We start from the raw sequence: 16,874 nt of genomic DNA on the forward strand, positions 1-16,874 counted from the left end.
GTTGTTTGCATGTCATACCTAAGTTTGCTAATCTTGTCAACAAAAAAGTTATTAAAGTGGTTGGCAATATCAAAGGGTTTTGTTATGAACAAGCCATCTGCCTCAATGAATGATGGTGCCGAGTTTGCTTTCTTGCCTAGAATTTCATTTAAAGTACTCTAGAACTTTTTACTATTATTCTTTATATCATTTATCTTTGCTCCATAGTATAATGTATTCTTATTTTTGTTTAGTTACGTGATTTCTCAATTTACTGTGTGTTTGCCAGTCTGCTTGCCAGTCTGCTGTGTTGTCAGACTTATTTGCTATTCCCTTTGCCTCATCCCGATCAGCCATACAGTTTTTCAATTCATCATCTATCCATGGGGATTTGGCAGTTCTAACAGTCCGTTTCTTGACGGGTGCATGCCTATCAGTAACCGGGAGAAGCAGTTTCATAAATGCTTCAAGTTTAGCATCTGGATGTTCCTCATTACACGCATCAGACCAACACATATTTTTCACATCTTCGACATAGGAATCATTGCAAAACCTCTTATATGATCGTTTATACACAATTTTAGGTCCAGTCTTTGGAACTATGGTTTTTCTAGATATGGCTATTATATTATGAACACTACATCCGTTGGGTGTGGATACTGCTTTAGAGCTGATTCCTGCAACATTAGTAAAGATGTGATCAATACACATGGATGATTTAGTTCCTGTTCTGTTTGTAAATACCCTGATAGGTTGACTGATGACTTGAACCAGATTGCAGGCACTGGTTACAGATTGGAGCTTCTTTTTGTGTGGGCAGCTTGATGACAACCAGTCAATATTTAGGTCACCCAGAAAATATACCTTTCTGTTGATATCACATACATTATCCAACATTTCACACATAGTCCAAATACTGACTTTTAGCACTTGGTGGTCTATAGCAACTTCCTACGAGAATAGCCTTTAGGTGAGGCAGAGAGAACCTGTAGCCGTTTATTTTCACATCATCTGACATGAGATCCTCTCTCAGCCTAACAGGAATATGACTCTGGACATTCATGGCAACGCCACCTCCATTTGCCTTTCTATCTTTCCTATATATTCTATAACCATGTATAGCAACTATTGCATCATCAAATTAAGTGTGACCGAAAAGAGCTTCTGGCCATCAGAACAGCTATCATTAACCTCGCTTTGGATGAAGAATTCTACTTCAATTACTCGGCCGCGCTGGACTCTACCAGCATGTCACCTGTGCAACTAAAGGGGAAAGAAACTGTAAATCACCTTTACTCCGCACACAGAGACGCATACAAAGCTCTCCCTCGCCATACATTTGGAAGATCTGACCATAACTCTATCCTCCTGATTACTGCTTACAAGCAAAAACTCAAACAGGAAGTACCAGTGACACACTCAATTCAGAATTGGTCCGATGAAACGGATGCTAAGCTACAGGACTGTTTTGCTAGCACAGACTGGTATATGTTCCGGGATTTATCTGATGGCATGGAGGAGTTTACCACATCAGTCACCAGCTTTATTAATAAGCGCATCGACGACATCGTCCCCACAGTGACTATACGTACATATCCCAACCAGAAGCCATGGATTACAGGCAACATCCGCACTGAGCTAAAGGCTAGAGCTGCCGCTTTCAAGGAGTGGTACACTAACCCGGACGCTTATAAGAAATCCCGCTACGCCCTCCGACGAACCATCAAACAGGTAAAGCATCAATATAGGACTAAGGTTGAATCCTACCACACCGGCTCTGACGCTCGTCGGATGTGGCAGGGCTTGCAAACTCTTACGGATTACAAAGGGAAACCCAGCCACGAGCCGCCCAGTGACACAAGCCTACCAGATTAGCTAAATGCCTTCTATGCTCGATTCGAGGCAAGCAACACTGAACCATGCTTGAGCGCACCAGCTGTTCTGGATGACTATGTGATCACGCTCTCCGGAGCCGATGTAAGACCTTTAAACAGGTCAACATTCACAAGGCCGCAGACTGATTAACAAGACGCATACTCAGAGCATGCGCTACCCGGCTGGCAAGTGTCTTCACTGACATTTTCAACCTCTCCCTAACCCAGTCTGTAATAACTACATGTTTCAAGCAGATCATCATAGCCCCTGTGCCCAAGAACGCCAAGGTAACCTGTCTAAATTACTATTATTAGCACTCACATCTGTAGCCATAAAATGCTTTGAAAGGCTGGTCATGGCTCACATCAACACCGTCAACCCAGACACCCTGGACACACTCCAATTCGCATAATGCCTCAACAGATCCACAGATGACACAATCTCTATTGCACTCCACACTGCCTTTTCCCACTTGGACAAAAGGAGCACCTACATGATAATGCTGTTCATTGACTACAGCTCAGCGTTCAAACCATAGTGCCCTTGAAGCTCATCACTAAACTAAGGTCCCTGGAATTAACACCTCCCTCTGCAACTGGATCCTGGACTTCCTGACGGGCCGCCCCCAGGTGGTGAGGGTAGGCAACAACACATCCTCCACGCTGACCCTCAAAATGGTGCCCTCTCAGGGGTGCGTGCTTAGACCCCTCCTGTACTCCCTGTTCACCCACGGCTGCGTGGCTGCACACGACTCCAACACCTTCATTAAGTTTGCCAACAGCACGACGGTGGTAGGCCTGATCACCAATGACGATGAGACAGCCTATAGGGAGGTCAGAGACCTGGAAGTGTGGTGCCAGGACAACAACATCTCCCTCAATGTCAATAAGACAAAGGAACTGATCGTGGAATATAGGAAAAGTGCGTATGGACCAGTACATCATTGCCTTGCCAACCAAGACCTCTATACCAGGTGGTGTCCGAGGAAGGCCCAAAAGAAATTCTGACTCCAGCTACCCAAGCCACAGACTGTTCTCTCTGCTACCGTACGCCAAGCAGTACCAATGCACCAAGTCTGGAACCAAGAGGACCCTGAACAGCTTCTACCCCCAAGCCATAAGACTTCCAAATAAGACCGCTAAATAGCTAATCCAATGGCTACCGGACTACCTGCATTGACCCTCTCTTGCACTGACTATGCACACACTGGACTCTACCCACACACTCACACATACTTACACCCCAACACACAGACACTAGATATGCCCACACACACATCAAATGCCCACACATGCATACTGACGCCACTCACACACACTCACCACGTACACTGCTGCTACTGTCTTATCTATCGTGTTGCCTAGTCACTTTACCCTTACTTATATGTACAGTATGTCTACCTCAATTACCTTGTACCCCTGCACACCGACTCGGTACTGGCACTCCCTGTACATAGCCATGTTATTTTCTACTCCCTATATACAGTGGGGGAAAAAAGTATTTAGTCAGCCACCAATTGTGCAAGTTCTCCCACTTAAAAAGATGAGAGAGGCCTGTAATTTTCATCATAGGTACACGTCAACTATGACAGACAAAATGAGATGAAAGAAAATCCAGAAAATCACATTGTAGGATTTTTTATGAATTTATTTGCAAATTATGGTGGAAAATAAGTATTTGGTCAATAACAAAAGTTTCTCAATACTTTGTTATATACCCTTTGTTGGCAATGACACAGGTCAAACGTTTTCTGTAAGTCTTCACAAGGTTTTCACACAATGTTGCTGGTATTTTGGCCCATTCCTCCATGCAGATCTCCTCTAGAGCAATGATGTTTTGGGGCTGTCGCTGGGCAACACGGACTTTCAACTCCCTCCAAAACTGTTCTATGGGGTTGAGATCTGGAGACTGGCTAGGCCACTCCAGGACCTTGAAATGCTTCTTACGAAGCCACTCCTTCGTTGCCCGGGCGGTGTGTTTGGGATCATTGTCATGCTGAAAGACCCAGCCATGTTTCATCTTCAATGCCCTTGCTGATGGAAGGAGGTTTTCACTCAAAATCTCACGATACATGGCCCCATTCATTCTTTCCTTTACACGGATCCGTCGTCCTGGTCCCTTTGCAGAAAAACAGCCCCAAAGCATGATGTTTCCACCCCCATGCTTCACAGTAGGTATGGTGTTCTTTGGATGCAACTCAGAATTATTTGTCCTCCAAACACGACGAGTTGAGTTTTTACCAAAAAGTTCTATTTTGGTTTCATCTGACCATATGACATTCTCCCAAACCTCTTCTGGATAATCCAAATGCACTCTAGCAAACTTCAGACGGGCCTGGACACGTCTGGCACTGCAGGATTTGAGTCCCTGGCGGCGTAGTGTGTTACTGATGGTAGGCTTTGTTACTTTGGTCCCAGCTCTCTGCAGGTCATTCACTAGGTCCCCCCCGTGTGGTTCTGGGATTTTTTCTCACCATTCTTGTGATCATTTTGACCCCACGGGGTGAGATCTTGCGTGGAGCCCCAGATCGAGGGAGATTATCAGTGGTCTTGTATGTCTTCCATTTCCTAATAATTGTTCCCACAGTTGATTTCTTCAAACCAAGCTGCTTACCTATTGCAGATTTAGCCTTCCCAGCCTGGTGCAGGTCTACAATTGTGTTTCTGGTGTCCTTTGACAGCTCTTTGGTCTTGGCCATAGTGGAGTTTGGAGTGTGACTGTTTGAGGTTGTGGACAGGTGTCTTTTATACTGATAACAAGTTCAAACAGGTGCCATTAATACAGTTAACGAGTGGAGGACAGAGGAGCCTCTTAAAGAAGAAGTTACAGGTCTGTGAGAGTCAGAAATATTGCTTGTTTGTAGGTGACCAAATACTTATTTTCCACCATAATTTGCAAATAAATTCATTAAAAATCCTACAATGTGATTTTCTGGATTTTTTTCCCTCAATTTGTCTGTCATAGTTGACGTGTACCTATGATGAAAATTACAGGCCTCTCTCATCTTTTTAAGTGGGAGAACTTGCACAATTGGTGGCTGACTAAATACTTTTTTCCCCCACTGTATATATATATATATATATATATATATATATATATATATAAGTCATGTTATTTTATTATTCACTGTGTATTTATTCCTCGTGTCAGTTTCTATCTTATCTTTAACTCTGCATTGTTGGAAAAGGACCCGTAAGATAAGCATTTCACTGTTAGTCTACACCTGTTGTCTACGAAGCATGTGACAAATACAATTTGATTCGATGCCATGTTGTCCTCTCCATCCGGTTTTGTTTTCATATGTCCAATTGAGTAGAGTCTCCCTCTCTGTTTTCTTCACTTTGGGTTAGGCTTCTCACACAAACAATAGTGAATATTTCACACTCCATAGCTTGAAGCTGCTCTTCCTCCTGACTGGTCCTGAGTTCCTCCTGTTCCTTTTTTTCCTCATGCCCCAGACTGGGGCTCCACTCCTGTTCACGGTGCTGCTGCCCAGAGGAAACCTCCTCTTCAGAGACTGGGGGAGTGAGTTGCTGGGGGTCTGAAAAGGAAATATAGCAGCCTATAAATCAAGGAATAATTTGTGATATTTCAATCTGACATGGTTTCCGTAGTTATCTGTATGTACCCTGAGATTCAAGAAAAAATACTACTAGCTAGAACATATACAGAGCTAACAGTCCTACCAAAGATACTTATATATCCTAACTACTACTAGCTATTGTTCATGCAGATAGCTAGCTAGGCTAACATTGGTGAATCCGTTGCTGATTAGACAGTCGATCTGATTTGATTATTCTTTTAACAAAACGTTGTCTGATTTATGTTATATTTAGCTAGTTGATACAAACCTGTCCTCTTTTCGCAGTTGATTAGGCCCCGAGTGCTGTTTTCTGGTTATGGTGACTTAATTGCACACATGACTGGAAGTGAGAACTGAACAAATTGTTTGACTTGGTCAGTGCTATTAGGGACCCCTAAACTTAACCATAACCCTTAATCTTTTAAATTAACGGGAAGGGACGTCCCAAGGATCCAGATAGCATGGACTTGCGGCGTGATTGTGTGTTCTCATTCTATATCTAAATCTCAGCAGGCCTTGCAACATGCCTTATCTCTCCATGTAGGCCTAGACTGTGAACTGATTCTCTACCTGGCTCCCCAAACTGGATGACGGACCAAAATAATTGGACTATTATAAGAATCCATGGTATAACTCCCTCCAGGCCATGGTATGCCCATGCCTAAAGAGTACACACTTAATGTTGAAGGGTAGTGAATCAGACCACAGCACAGCCCCACTATGTTCCAAATGTTCTATACCATCATTCAGGTTAAGCTACCTACCATGTGTGTAGCATGCCTTTGACTCGTATCCAATATCCTTGTTTCATGGTTAAAAAACGTCACTTACCGTTGTCAAATGTAACCATACGTGTACATTGTTTTAAATGTGAAACAAGATATGGCCTTGCAATCATTAAATTATTTAAACCATGTCATTACTTTTGTGATGGTTATACAGTGAGGGAAAAAAGTATTTGATCCCCTGCTGATTTTGTACGTTTGCCCACTGACAAAGACATGATCAGACTATAATTTTAATGGTAGGTTTATTTGAACAGTGAGAGACAGAATAACAACAAAAAAATTCAGAAAAACACATGTCAAAAATGTTATAAATTAATTTGCATTTTAATGAGGGAAATAAGTATTTGACCCCTCTGCAAAACATGACTTAGTACTTGGTGGCAAAACCCTTGTTGGCAATCACAGAGGTCAGCCGTTTCTTGTAGTTGGCCAACAGGTTTGCACACATCTCAGGAGGGATTTTGTTCCACTCCTCTTTGCAGATCTTCTCCAAGTCATTAAGGTTTCGAGGCTGACGTTTGGCAACTCGAACCTTCAGCTCCCTCCACAGATTTTCTATGGGATTAAGGTCTGGAGACTGGCTAGGCCACTCCAGGACCTTAATGTGCTTCTTCTTGAGCCACTCCTTTGTTGCCTTGGCCGTGTGTTTTGGGTCATTGTCATGCTGGAATACCCATCCACGACCCATTTTCAATGCCCTGGCTGAGGGAAGGAGGTTTTCACCCAATATTTGAAGGTACATGGCCCCGTCCATCATCCCTTTGATGCGGTGAAGTTGTCCTATCCCCTTAGCAGAAAAACACCCCCGAAGCATAATGTTTCCACCTCCATGTTTGACGGTGGGGATGGTGTTCTTGGGGTCATAGGCAGCATTCCTCCTCCTCCAAACACGGCGAGTTGAGTTGATGCCAAAGAGCTTGATTTTGGTCTCATCTGACCACAACACTTTCACCCAATTCTCCTCTGAATCATTCAGATGTTCATTGGCAAACTTCAGACGGCCCTGTATATGTGCTTTCTTGAGCAGGGGGACCTTGCGGGTGCTGCAGGATTTCAGTCCTTCACGGCGTAGCGTGTTACCAATTGTTTTCTTGGTGACTATGGTCCCAGCTGCCTTGAGATCATTGACAAGATCCTCCCGTGTAGTTCTGGGCTGATTCCTCACCGTTCTCATGATCATTGCAACTCCACGAGGTGAGATCTTGCATGGAGCCCCAGGCCGAGGGAGATTGACAGTCCTTTTGTGTTTCTTCCATTTGCGAATAATCGCACCAACTGTTGTCACCTTCTCACCAAGCTGCTTGGCGATGGTCTTGTAGCCCATTCCAGCCTTGTGTAGGTCTACAATCTTGTCCCTGACATCCTTGGAGAGCTCTTTGGTCTTGGCCATGGTGGAGAGTTTGGAATCTGATTGATTGATTGCTTCTGTGGACAGGTGTCTTTTATACAGGTAACAAACTGAGATTAGGAGCACTCCCTTTAAGAGTGTGCTCCTAATCTCAGCTCGTTACCTGTATAAAAGACACCTGGGAGCCAGAAATCTTTCTGATTGAGAGGGGGTCAAATACTTATTTCCCTCATTAAAATGGAAATCAATTTATAACATTTTTGACATGCGTTTTTTCAGGATTTTGTTGTTGTTATTCTGTCTCTCACTGTTCAAATAAACCTACCATTAAAATTATCAGGGGATCAAATACTTTTTTCCCCTCACTGTATGTATCTAAATTCCTCTAGCTGTTCTACACTGTGTCCATATTCTATTCTAGCACCACTTCATAAATACATCCAATGCATGTCCCCAAACAACCGTTCACTAGAGGGAGAGACCTCTGGGACTGACATGACATGATTAATTGCAAACAGCTTAAAGAGCACAAACCATTCAATAAATGTTACCCTTTTCTGAATTCTTATATTACAAAGAAACAATATATGCAATACCCACATGTAGCCATCTGAAATCACACAGATATTTAATGGTACATCATGTGTATAGTAAAACAGGTGTTGAATTTCAGTTAAGGAAGTAAGTTGACATTCCAAATCACTAATAGAAAATTACTTATTGAAACGAAATGGCAACGTCCATTCTTCAGTTGGGATTTTGAACACTAGTGAAGGTAATTTCCTTCAGTGGAGGTGCAGAGTAATGCAGTCATTCATTACATTACTGTGATAAACATTTACATTACATTTACGTCATTTAGCAGACGCTCTTATCCAGAGCGACTTACAAATAGGATATTTTGTGTTGAGGGAAGGCACATTATGTTGAGTTCACAGAATGTTTTCTAACCAGACAATGGAAACTCAGATGTTGGTTCACTGATAGAGGAGTAATGGTGCTGCTGGTAGGTTCCTCAAACCTGGGTTGTATTCATTAGTGCACACCGTTTCAAGACATAGCAAAACTCAAATAAGCGTTTCTTATTGGAAAAGTTCAGGCAGTCCCACCCCGTGTCAGTCAGTTTTCTTCCGTTTGGGGTCTAGTGAATACCACCCTGTTGTTGGACACTCCGGCTGCATCTCAGTAGTCTACAGTGGCTTCCTCAGTTTGTCTCCTCTCCATCTGAACTGATCTGGAAACTGGTGATGTCATAGGCTAGCTGTGCACAGCAGTCTGATTGGTGGACGTTGACATGGAGGCCTAGGATTTGCCAGCTTTGCCCCCCCGGCTCCTCCCCCCAGTGTAGCGGAAACTCTTCAAGGGGTTCTTGCCTCGGAAGTCCTTCTAGGAAGAAAAGGATGGGATGAGATGGGTTTAGATGGACCAGAGTATCCATTCCAGTTTTGAATATAAATGCTTGCTTATTGTTTGCTGCTCCCAGTGTGAAGGAAATAATGGGGAAAAAAGCTAATGGAATGTCTGCAAGCTGTTTGCTACTCCCTAGTGTGGTCCTTGTTGAGCTAGGTTAGGGTTAAGGCTAGGGCTTATGCTAGGGTTAGTTAGGAAAGAGCCTTACCTTGAAGGTTGTCTTGACGACGCCATCAGGTTTGGGCTTCTCTCTCCTCCTCCTCTTCCTGCCGGACATTGGGTTGGCCACTCCCCTCAGCGTCGGAGGGACTGAAACGGCCAATGAGAAGTTGTTTACATTTACCATAATCTGAGTGTAAGGTTGAAAACCATTATTGATAAGAGAGAGGTCACTAAGCAGTGTGTGTGTGTGTGTGTCTTACTGAGGTATTCTGGTACGTTCTTCAGGTGTGGTTTGATGACAGCAGGGTGCAGGTCTTTATCATGCCTCAGCAGCTGCAGGTCTCGGGGGTTGTCCTCAAAGTACGTCTGAGTGACAGAACAACTGACCAATCAGTGCCATGGAAAAGGAAGAGAACCAGAAAGTGGAGAAGGAGAGAGAGAGAGAAGCCCACTCACCTTGAGTTTCTCTGAGTTGAGCAGCTCCTGTTTGATCTCTTTCAGTCTGGCCTCCCTCACCGCCTGCTTGGTTACCGACCGCATGGCATCCTACAAACACACACATTTATTCATACAAAATCCAAACTCATATACTACCTGGTGTGAAGTAGAGGTCTGCGCGGGACTGATTTATTCATCCAGCTCCCGCCCACAGCTTTTCATACCGCACCTGCCCACACCCGCTGTCTTTCTGTCCGACTCCCACCCGCTACCGTCAAGAACTGGTCCCGAACCCAACCGCAGTCCCGCAATGTTATTTTAGGGTAATGTGACGCAGCTCACTCGCCAGCCATGGTCACTGCAATTTTGCGTACTATAGGCAATATCAAAATGCACTAAAATAACTTAAGTAATAGGTTAAATTACCAGACATTCTCACATGGCCCAGTATATTAGGCTATCGGTATTACTGGGCTATATCAGCCATTAGGCTAGACATAGTTTGAAGAGAGCAGAGTTGGAGACTTGCACTTTCTCTTGAGCTACGTTTTATAGCCTACCTTTTAGGAGCAGGACGATTATCAGACGGAGACAAATATGGGTGATCAATATTTATTTCTAGGCAATGTATTAAACTATAGCCTAATCATATTTAGGAAGTACACTTCCTTGGAAAGATAACTGCTCCGTGCTTCTCCGCCCATCCATAGGCTATAGTCTACCGTATTTTCCGCACTATAATGCGCACCGGAGTATAAGCCGCAGCAGCTAAATTGAATGATGTGTCCATATATAAGCCGCACTGGACTATAAACCGCAGGTGTTTTAATGTTTAATTACCATATGTAAGGGTTCGTGCACAGAGGGGATTGTCGGGAAAGAGACAAACTGTCTCGCTCTCGTAATGTCTGTCTGTCTTGCTCTCGTTCTGTCTCTCGCACCACTCTCGGTTCCACTTTTACGCGCTACCTGTCTCACTCTTTTCCGGCCTCCAGCTTTTCCTGCTGGAGCCCGCCGCTTAAAGGTGGGGGGCGCGGACCGGTCATAGAGCCCATAGAGTTAAAGTTGGTGGACTGTAACCTGTAAAATCCATAGATTTAGGAGGTCTTCTAGTGGCCGTTAGCTGTAAAAATCCATAGATTAGCCGCACCGTTATATAAGCCGCAGGGTCGAAAAATGGGAAAAAAGGCGCGGCTTATAGTCCGAAAATTACGGTACTCTATTTAATTGAGACCACACGCGCACCTGATCTCGCAGCTACTGAACTGGAAGCAGCAATAATGATGACAGCGACACTTGCTACGTTTTGCATAGTTCTCTAGGTTATAGGCTAACTTTTAGGAGGACGATTTGCAGGCAGAGACAAATGGGTCATTTGTATGAAAATGAAAAGGTGCATCGCTCACCATGGTAACCTATATCCACGTGTTGCGCCTTTTTTCTATTATGCAATTTTTGGATTGCACCTCCACTCACGTTGGTTGAGCACCCTCCACTTCTTTCCATTATCAATATTTATTTACAGACACTGTAGTAAACTACAGTCTAATCATATTTAACTACATTTCCTTGGAAAGATAACTGCCACGTGGTTCTCCACCCATGCAAATGGAAGCCTACTCTCTTTCATTGAGACCACACACATACTAGGCGCACTTGGGCTCGCACGCCCAACTAGGAGAGGAAGGCTACATAACTTAAGCAGCGAATTCTGAGTGTGTGCGAATAATGCTACAAAAATGTGCTTGTAATACAATAGGTAGGCTATCTCATACAAAGCAGAAAGACGACCGTTTCCAAAGTTGTCTGTCTGACCGCCTGCTCCCAACCGCAGAATGAAAAATCCCGACCGCGCCGCAATGATCTCTGTTGGGACCCGCAGCCCTCTAGTGAGAGGTGAACAGGTGTGCTATAACATCACAGGTGTACTGAACGTACCCGACAGCGGTATCTGAAGCCCTCGATCTCCTCCATCTTAAACCCGTAGGGCTTCAGAGCACACTCAGCGTTATCTGAAACACACAGAGACTACCATTACATCCACACAGAGAATAGGTCTGTCACAAACACAGACTACATCAGATAGAAACAAACAGTGCCTCAGCGTACCTCCTCTGAGTGCATCCTCCACCTCTGCCAGTAGGGGGAGCTCTGTGTGTGAGATGAAGGTGAGAGCGGTGCCTGGGTTGTCTGCTCGTGCCGTTCTACAAAAGAAGAAGGAGAGGTTGAATTGTTGAGCTTTATCCAATACCTTCATCCTTTGAGCCGAGAGCTCAGGGGCAAATTTCTAATGACACCCTCTTCTAGAGCTCTGGTCAAAAGTAGTGCACTACAGGAGGAATAGGGTGTGATTTTTAGAGGTGCAGCCCAAGGCTTGTTTCCATCTTCAACTGGGCAATAAAATGGTATTCTGTTATGTTGACACTGACCGTCCAACGCGGTGGATGTAGGACTCCACGGTGGTGGGGAAGTCAAAGTTGATGACGTTGGAGACATTCTGGAAGTCGATTCCTCTGGAGACGCCGTACTCCTTGTCTTTGACTCTGTGGGGGTCAGGAGTGAGGTCAAGGGTCATTGTACCATCACCTGGGGTGTATTAACTATGAACCGAACCAAACCAAATGGGGACGGACCTATCTGAATTTGTCGAATAGAAACTCTGTTTTCGTTACAAAACGTTTTCCATTGCGAAACATTTTGCTACGGTGTGCAGTAATGATTACACCCCTGCATTATTGCAGAGTTGAAGAACAGCTTCCTAACTGAGTGGCTCCTTCTCTGCTACAACAAACAGCTTCAGTCCAACTGGGCACAAACAGTATCATTTCAACTGGATAAGTATCTAAAATGACCAAATGCTAAATGACTAAATGGTATGTTGCAGTATCCCATACCTCCCTGCTTACCCTGCATTCTTCTTCTTCTTCTTCTTCTTCTTCCCTTTCCCCTCGGTGGCCTGCGCTGAGGTGGTGGGATCAGCCAATACCTGCTCGTCTGTGGCGATGATGTAATCATAGAACCCCTGGTTAAACTGGGTGATGATGTGACATCTGAGGAGAGGGAGAGAGAGCAGGACAAAGAAAGAGTGTTCAGATTTTGATTGACATCCATCTGTTTATCCGTCAACACCCACATCCTTCCTTCCCACCCTCTCTCCTCACCTGGAGTGGACAGGCAGCTCAGAGTTGAGTACACAGGCAGGGATGCTGAACTGTTCCAGGAACAGTTTGAGTCTGTAGCACCTTTCCACTGCCCCAACAAACACCAGGGTCTTGCCCTGAACCAGGCGCAGTTTCAACAGGGTGTAGATGAGCAGGAACTTTTCCTCCTCCTCACACTGAACACTGTACTGCTGCAGCTGGGAGCTGTCTGGCAGCTGGGAGCCCTGCAGCTTTAGAATCACCTAGGACACACACATACTGTATGAGAGGAATTCCTACATAAAATATACTATTAAAGCAGGGCTGTGTTCAGTAGGGCACACTGTAGAAAAATGGTTTGAAAAGGAAAACTAAAAAGAGCACTACTCTTGTGTGTGTCTTACAGGATTGTGCAGCAGCAGCTCCTTCAGGGCCTGAACATCCTCACTGAGAGTAGCTGACATCAGGAAGGACTGGTAGATCTTTGGCAGGTGGCTGACGGAATGACACACACAAATTTACAAAAAGGTACATGGGAAAGGGACACTCCCTCTAACCAGGCTTCCATCCAACCTTTTTAAGCAAGTAAAGTAAATGTCACGACCGGCCTGATGGAAACAGGACATTTGTCAACTTTCCAAATGGCGACAAAACTAAATTACCCTAGGCTAGGCGGGATCTTTTTGTGTCTGTAAAAATAATTATGCGAGAAATTGCAATGGAAACCCCTTTATGCGCAAATATTGATATAATAACCATCATATCGAAGTAAACTTGGAGTCACGCGATGATATGGTGTGTGGTCTTCCCACTATGACTCGGGAAACCATGCAGTTTATTAGGCTACAGATTAAATAAATTATGATGAACTTCACAGGGTGGTGAAAGTGCACGGTGATAAGGTTGATGCTCCTTTCAAATTAATATTGACGGTCTTATTCTGATGGCATGATTGGCTGCCATTTGACAAATACAAATAATCTAGTTCTTATCCATAATAATCTCATCATGTAGGTAGCCTTCCCGCACTGTATGTGCAAGCTATTGGCTAGAGCGCACCTGCCAAGACCAGAGTGGGTACATTTGCTAAACAATGCAACATGTGTTGTGACAAAACCATCAGTAGAGTTAAAAATGGCATGGATAGCCATGTAACTTGTATGTTTTGGTCGGTACAAGGGAATTTAACCGGAAAAGTTATTTTTATGTGCACTACGTCATCACGCACAGCCTTTTATCCGCAACAAGTCAATTTAATGGAAACATCTATGGTGGGAAAATGAGCATATTGATTTTAGAATATTGACATAAATAATTTCGCCAATTGGATGGAAACCTAGCACATTTCAACATAACCACTCACACTACTCCATTATAGTCCATTATAGATTAGTGACACTATCAGTGTGTGTACGTCTCGCCGTCTTACCACAGCAGGCTCTTGAGGTCGGCCTCAAAGCCGAAGGAGAAGAGCAGGTCAGCCTCATCTATGACCAGGGTCTCCAGGGAGGCCTGCAGGTCTAGGCTCTGGGCACTGAGGTGGGCCAGCACCCTAGAGGGGGTCCCCACTACCACGTCTGGCTTCTCCATCAGGATGGGCCTGTATTGATACACACACACATATTAGTAGGTGCAGGCACACACACAAGCATAAAGAAAACACATCCTTCTTCCCAGGCTTTAATACGCAGACCAGAACAATGTATTCTGTAACAATATATGTTAGATGATGACAGTTGAGCAAACTGACCTCTGGGCAGACAGGTCAGCCTTGCCGGAGATGTCTGCCACCCTTACGTCCCTGGCACAGTAGGCAGTCAGCTGGCGGATCATGGCCTGTACCTGCTGCCCCAGCTCCTTGGTAGGAACCAGGATCAACGCTCTCACTGCCTGCTCACGGACATTCTGGAGAGAACACACACACACGCAAGGTTCAAGCTGTTCCCCTCGCTACATCACCTACTACTAAGATTACTACTGCTTAGTCTTAGCCCAATTGAAGGGCTATGCCACTACTACCAGAGATGGTCTAACGCACAGGTGTCAAACTCATTCCATGGAGGGCCAACTCAGAGTGTCTTTGGGTTTCCACTCCTCCCTTGTACTTGATTGATCAAAGATTGATAAATTAAGGTCACTGGTTAGATAGGAACTCCACTCACCTGGTTGTTCAGGTCTTAATTGGACACTCCCGCCTCTATGAATCCGAGAGTGGAAAACTCCTCTCTCGTCTCTAATGTGTAGGCTCACTTTTTGTGAACAGTCCCATAACAAGTCAGACTTCATTTGAACGTACATGACCTGTTGTTCTCTGATTTTGTCCTTATGTAGGAGGTAATCTTGAGACAAAATATCCAGAGAGTAGTGTTATTAACACTACTTTCAGTATGCTAGTCTGTATATCAGTTTGTATTTCCGGTTTGTATTTTCAATGTAAACGCAATTTGCACTTGACTTGCACAATATGTCAACGATTGCCAAGTTTAACTGAAGCACAGACCAAATGTTGTCCCATGCAATGAGCTGGCAAATTTCACAAGCACCTCCAGATGATTGCAAAGGAACGCGCTTTGGTCAACAACGTTCAGTTACATGCAGCTATTGTGCATCAAGTGAAACGTGTCAGGAGATTGTAAATACAAGCAACAGAACCTACAGGCACTGCAAAAAGTCGGGTAAACAACACTCTCCTGTGGATAAAAACGTACCAACAGCACAGACAACCAGTAAAGTACATTTAAATATAATTGTATTCAACATTCTGGTTTATAGAAACTATTGCATATTTTTTTACAACGACTTCTTTCAGACTGATAGCCATGGAGTAACCATGGTAACAGTGATGTTTAGACAACAGACACACCACCCTCCATCCAATGAGTTTGACACCTCTAGTCTAATGTTATAAGCCCCTTGATATGGCCTTTGCTGCTACTACTACTACTACTTCTCACTTGTTTGGATGTCAAGATGCGCTGGATGACTGGCACAGCGTAAGCAGCTGTTTTCCCTGAGCCAGTCCTGGCGCGGGCTAGAAGGTCCTTGCCTTCCAGAGCCAGAGGGATGGCTTTCTCCTGGATCAAAGTGGGCTGAGCCCAGCCCAAGTCCGCCAGCGCCTAGGTTTGTGAAAAAATAAGTGTTGGTTAGCTTACTAGCTACGAAATCATATCAGCACAAAATGCTGAGTGACGTTATATAACCTCATTCGTTTATTTCTGAAATATTCTGCATGACAATTTATTGAATGTGATTATTTAAATAACATCTAGATAACTAGCTACATATCGAATTAACTTAGTTACATAGCTAACTAGGTTAATTCTACGTCCCATTTAATCTTGAATAAATTAATATCCAGACAGATTGACACCAAAGTAAACACTTTCACATGCTAGCTAACAGTTAGCTAACATTAGCGAGGTAGGTTAGCTATCCTAGCAGCGTTCCGTGTCTAATGACGTATGGGTTCTGTCAGTTTTATATCACAATTGAGGTAATGTAATTTAACAATTAATTTATCCTCATATTTTCATAGGAGAGAATAACATCTACCTTTAAAATGCGATCGTCTAAGCCCATTTCATGGAACTGCAGCCTGTCGGTGGTAGCCATCTCGTCTCTACTGCTTCACCAGGCTTCCACACGTGTGTATGTCGCTTGAATTCTACGTCATTCATCACTTGAACACAGTGACGCGTATTTATTTTATTTTATTTTATTTTATGAAAGGCAGCATTATTTCCGTCAGCTAATACAGTTTCGAATCTATATTTCGGCCGTTTTTAATTAGTTGAAATATTTACAAATCACGTATGCAATCATAGAGAAAATAGATTATTATACCACAACTCAACTTTGTAAAGACCAATAGACTCTGGATGGCGATATTAGACTACTTTTCCTAAAAAGCACATGTTTTTAATCTCGATTCTCGGCACATAATGTACCTTTCTGAAGGCACAAGCCACGGGGCACGAACGCAGATTTTTCTCTCTCAAAATAAATCCCCTGCAAAGACATGCTAAATTTAGGGAATATCGGGAAAAAAAACACCTTTGAAAATCTAAATGAATAATTTCACGTATTTAGGTCTGCACAAGCAATGCAATACACTGTTAATGTGATACTTACTGGGTTGTAGAGAAACAAAC

General features: G+C 43.8%; 1 protein-coding gene across 2 annotated transcripts; it reads right to left on the minus strand.

Moving 5' to 3' along the window:
• Positions 1–8,184: 8,184 nt before the first annotated feature.
• Positions 8,185–16,374, minus strand: ddx56 (DEAD (Asp-Glu-Ala-Asp) box helicase 56). Of its 2 annotated transcripts, none has more exons than XM_041850569.1 (14): positions 16,276–16,374; positions 15,678–15,839; positions 14,474–14,628; positions 14,153–14,323; positions 13,128–13,218; positions 12,745–12,986; positions 12,490–12,633; positions 12,013–12,126; positions 11,693–11,787; positions 11,522–11,595; positions 9,602–9,691; positions 9,406–9,511; positions 9,192–9,292; positions 8,185–8,956 (listed from the first exon to the last, which is right to left on the minus strand). In XM_041850569.1, exons 1-14 carry the CDS (start codon positions 16,333–16,335, stop codon positions 8,876–8,878), a joined length of 1,686 nt encoding a protein of 561 aa, XP_041706503.1. In that variant the 5' UTR covers positions 16,336–16,374; the 3' UTR covers positions 8,185–8,875. The 2 variants fall into 2 exon arrangements, with proteins under 2 accessions (XP_041706503.1, XP_041706502.1); XM_041850568.1 differs by having other exon boundaries at positions 8,185–8,959.
• Positions 16,375–16,874: the final 500 nt, after the last annotated feature.

This window comes from Coregonus clupeaformis, chromosome 27 (genome assembly GCF_020615455.1).
Source record: "Coregonus clupeaformis isolate EN_2021a chromosome 27, ASM2061545v1, whole genome shotgun sequence".
Classification (NCBI taxonomy): domain Eukaryota; kingdom Metazoa; phylum Chordata; class Actinopteri; order Salmoniformes; family Salmonidae; genus Coregonus; species Coregonus clupeaformis.

Bases quoted from the DNA above. Each gene is read 5' to 3' on its own strand.
- ddx56 (XM_041850568.1), bottom strand. From the start codon at position 16,335: ATGGCTACCACCGACAGGCTGCAGTTCCATGAAATGGGCTTAGACGAT. The intron at 12,634-12,744 runs GTGAGGAGAGAG...CCCTCTCCTCAG, and splicing joins GAGCTGCCTGTCCACTCCAG to ATGTCACATCATCACCCAGT. The intron at 9,692-11,521 runs GTACGTTCAGTA...GTGTGTTTGTAG, and splicing joins GCTTCAGATACCGCTGTCGG to GATGCCATGCGGTCGGTAAC.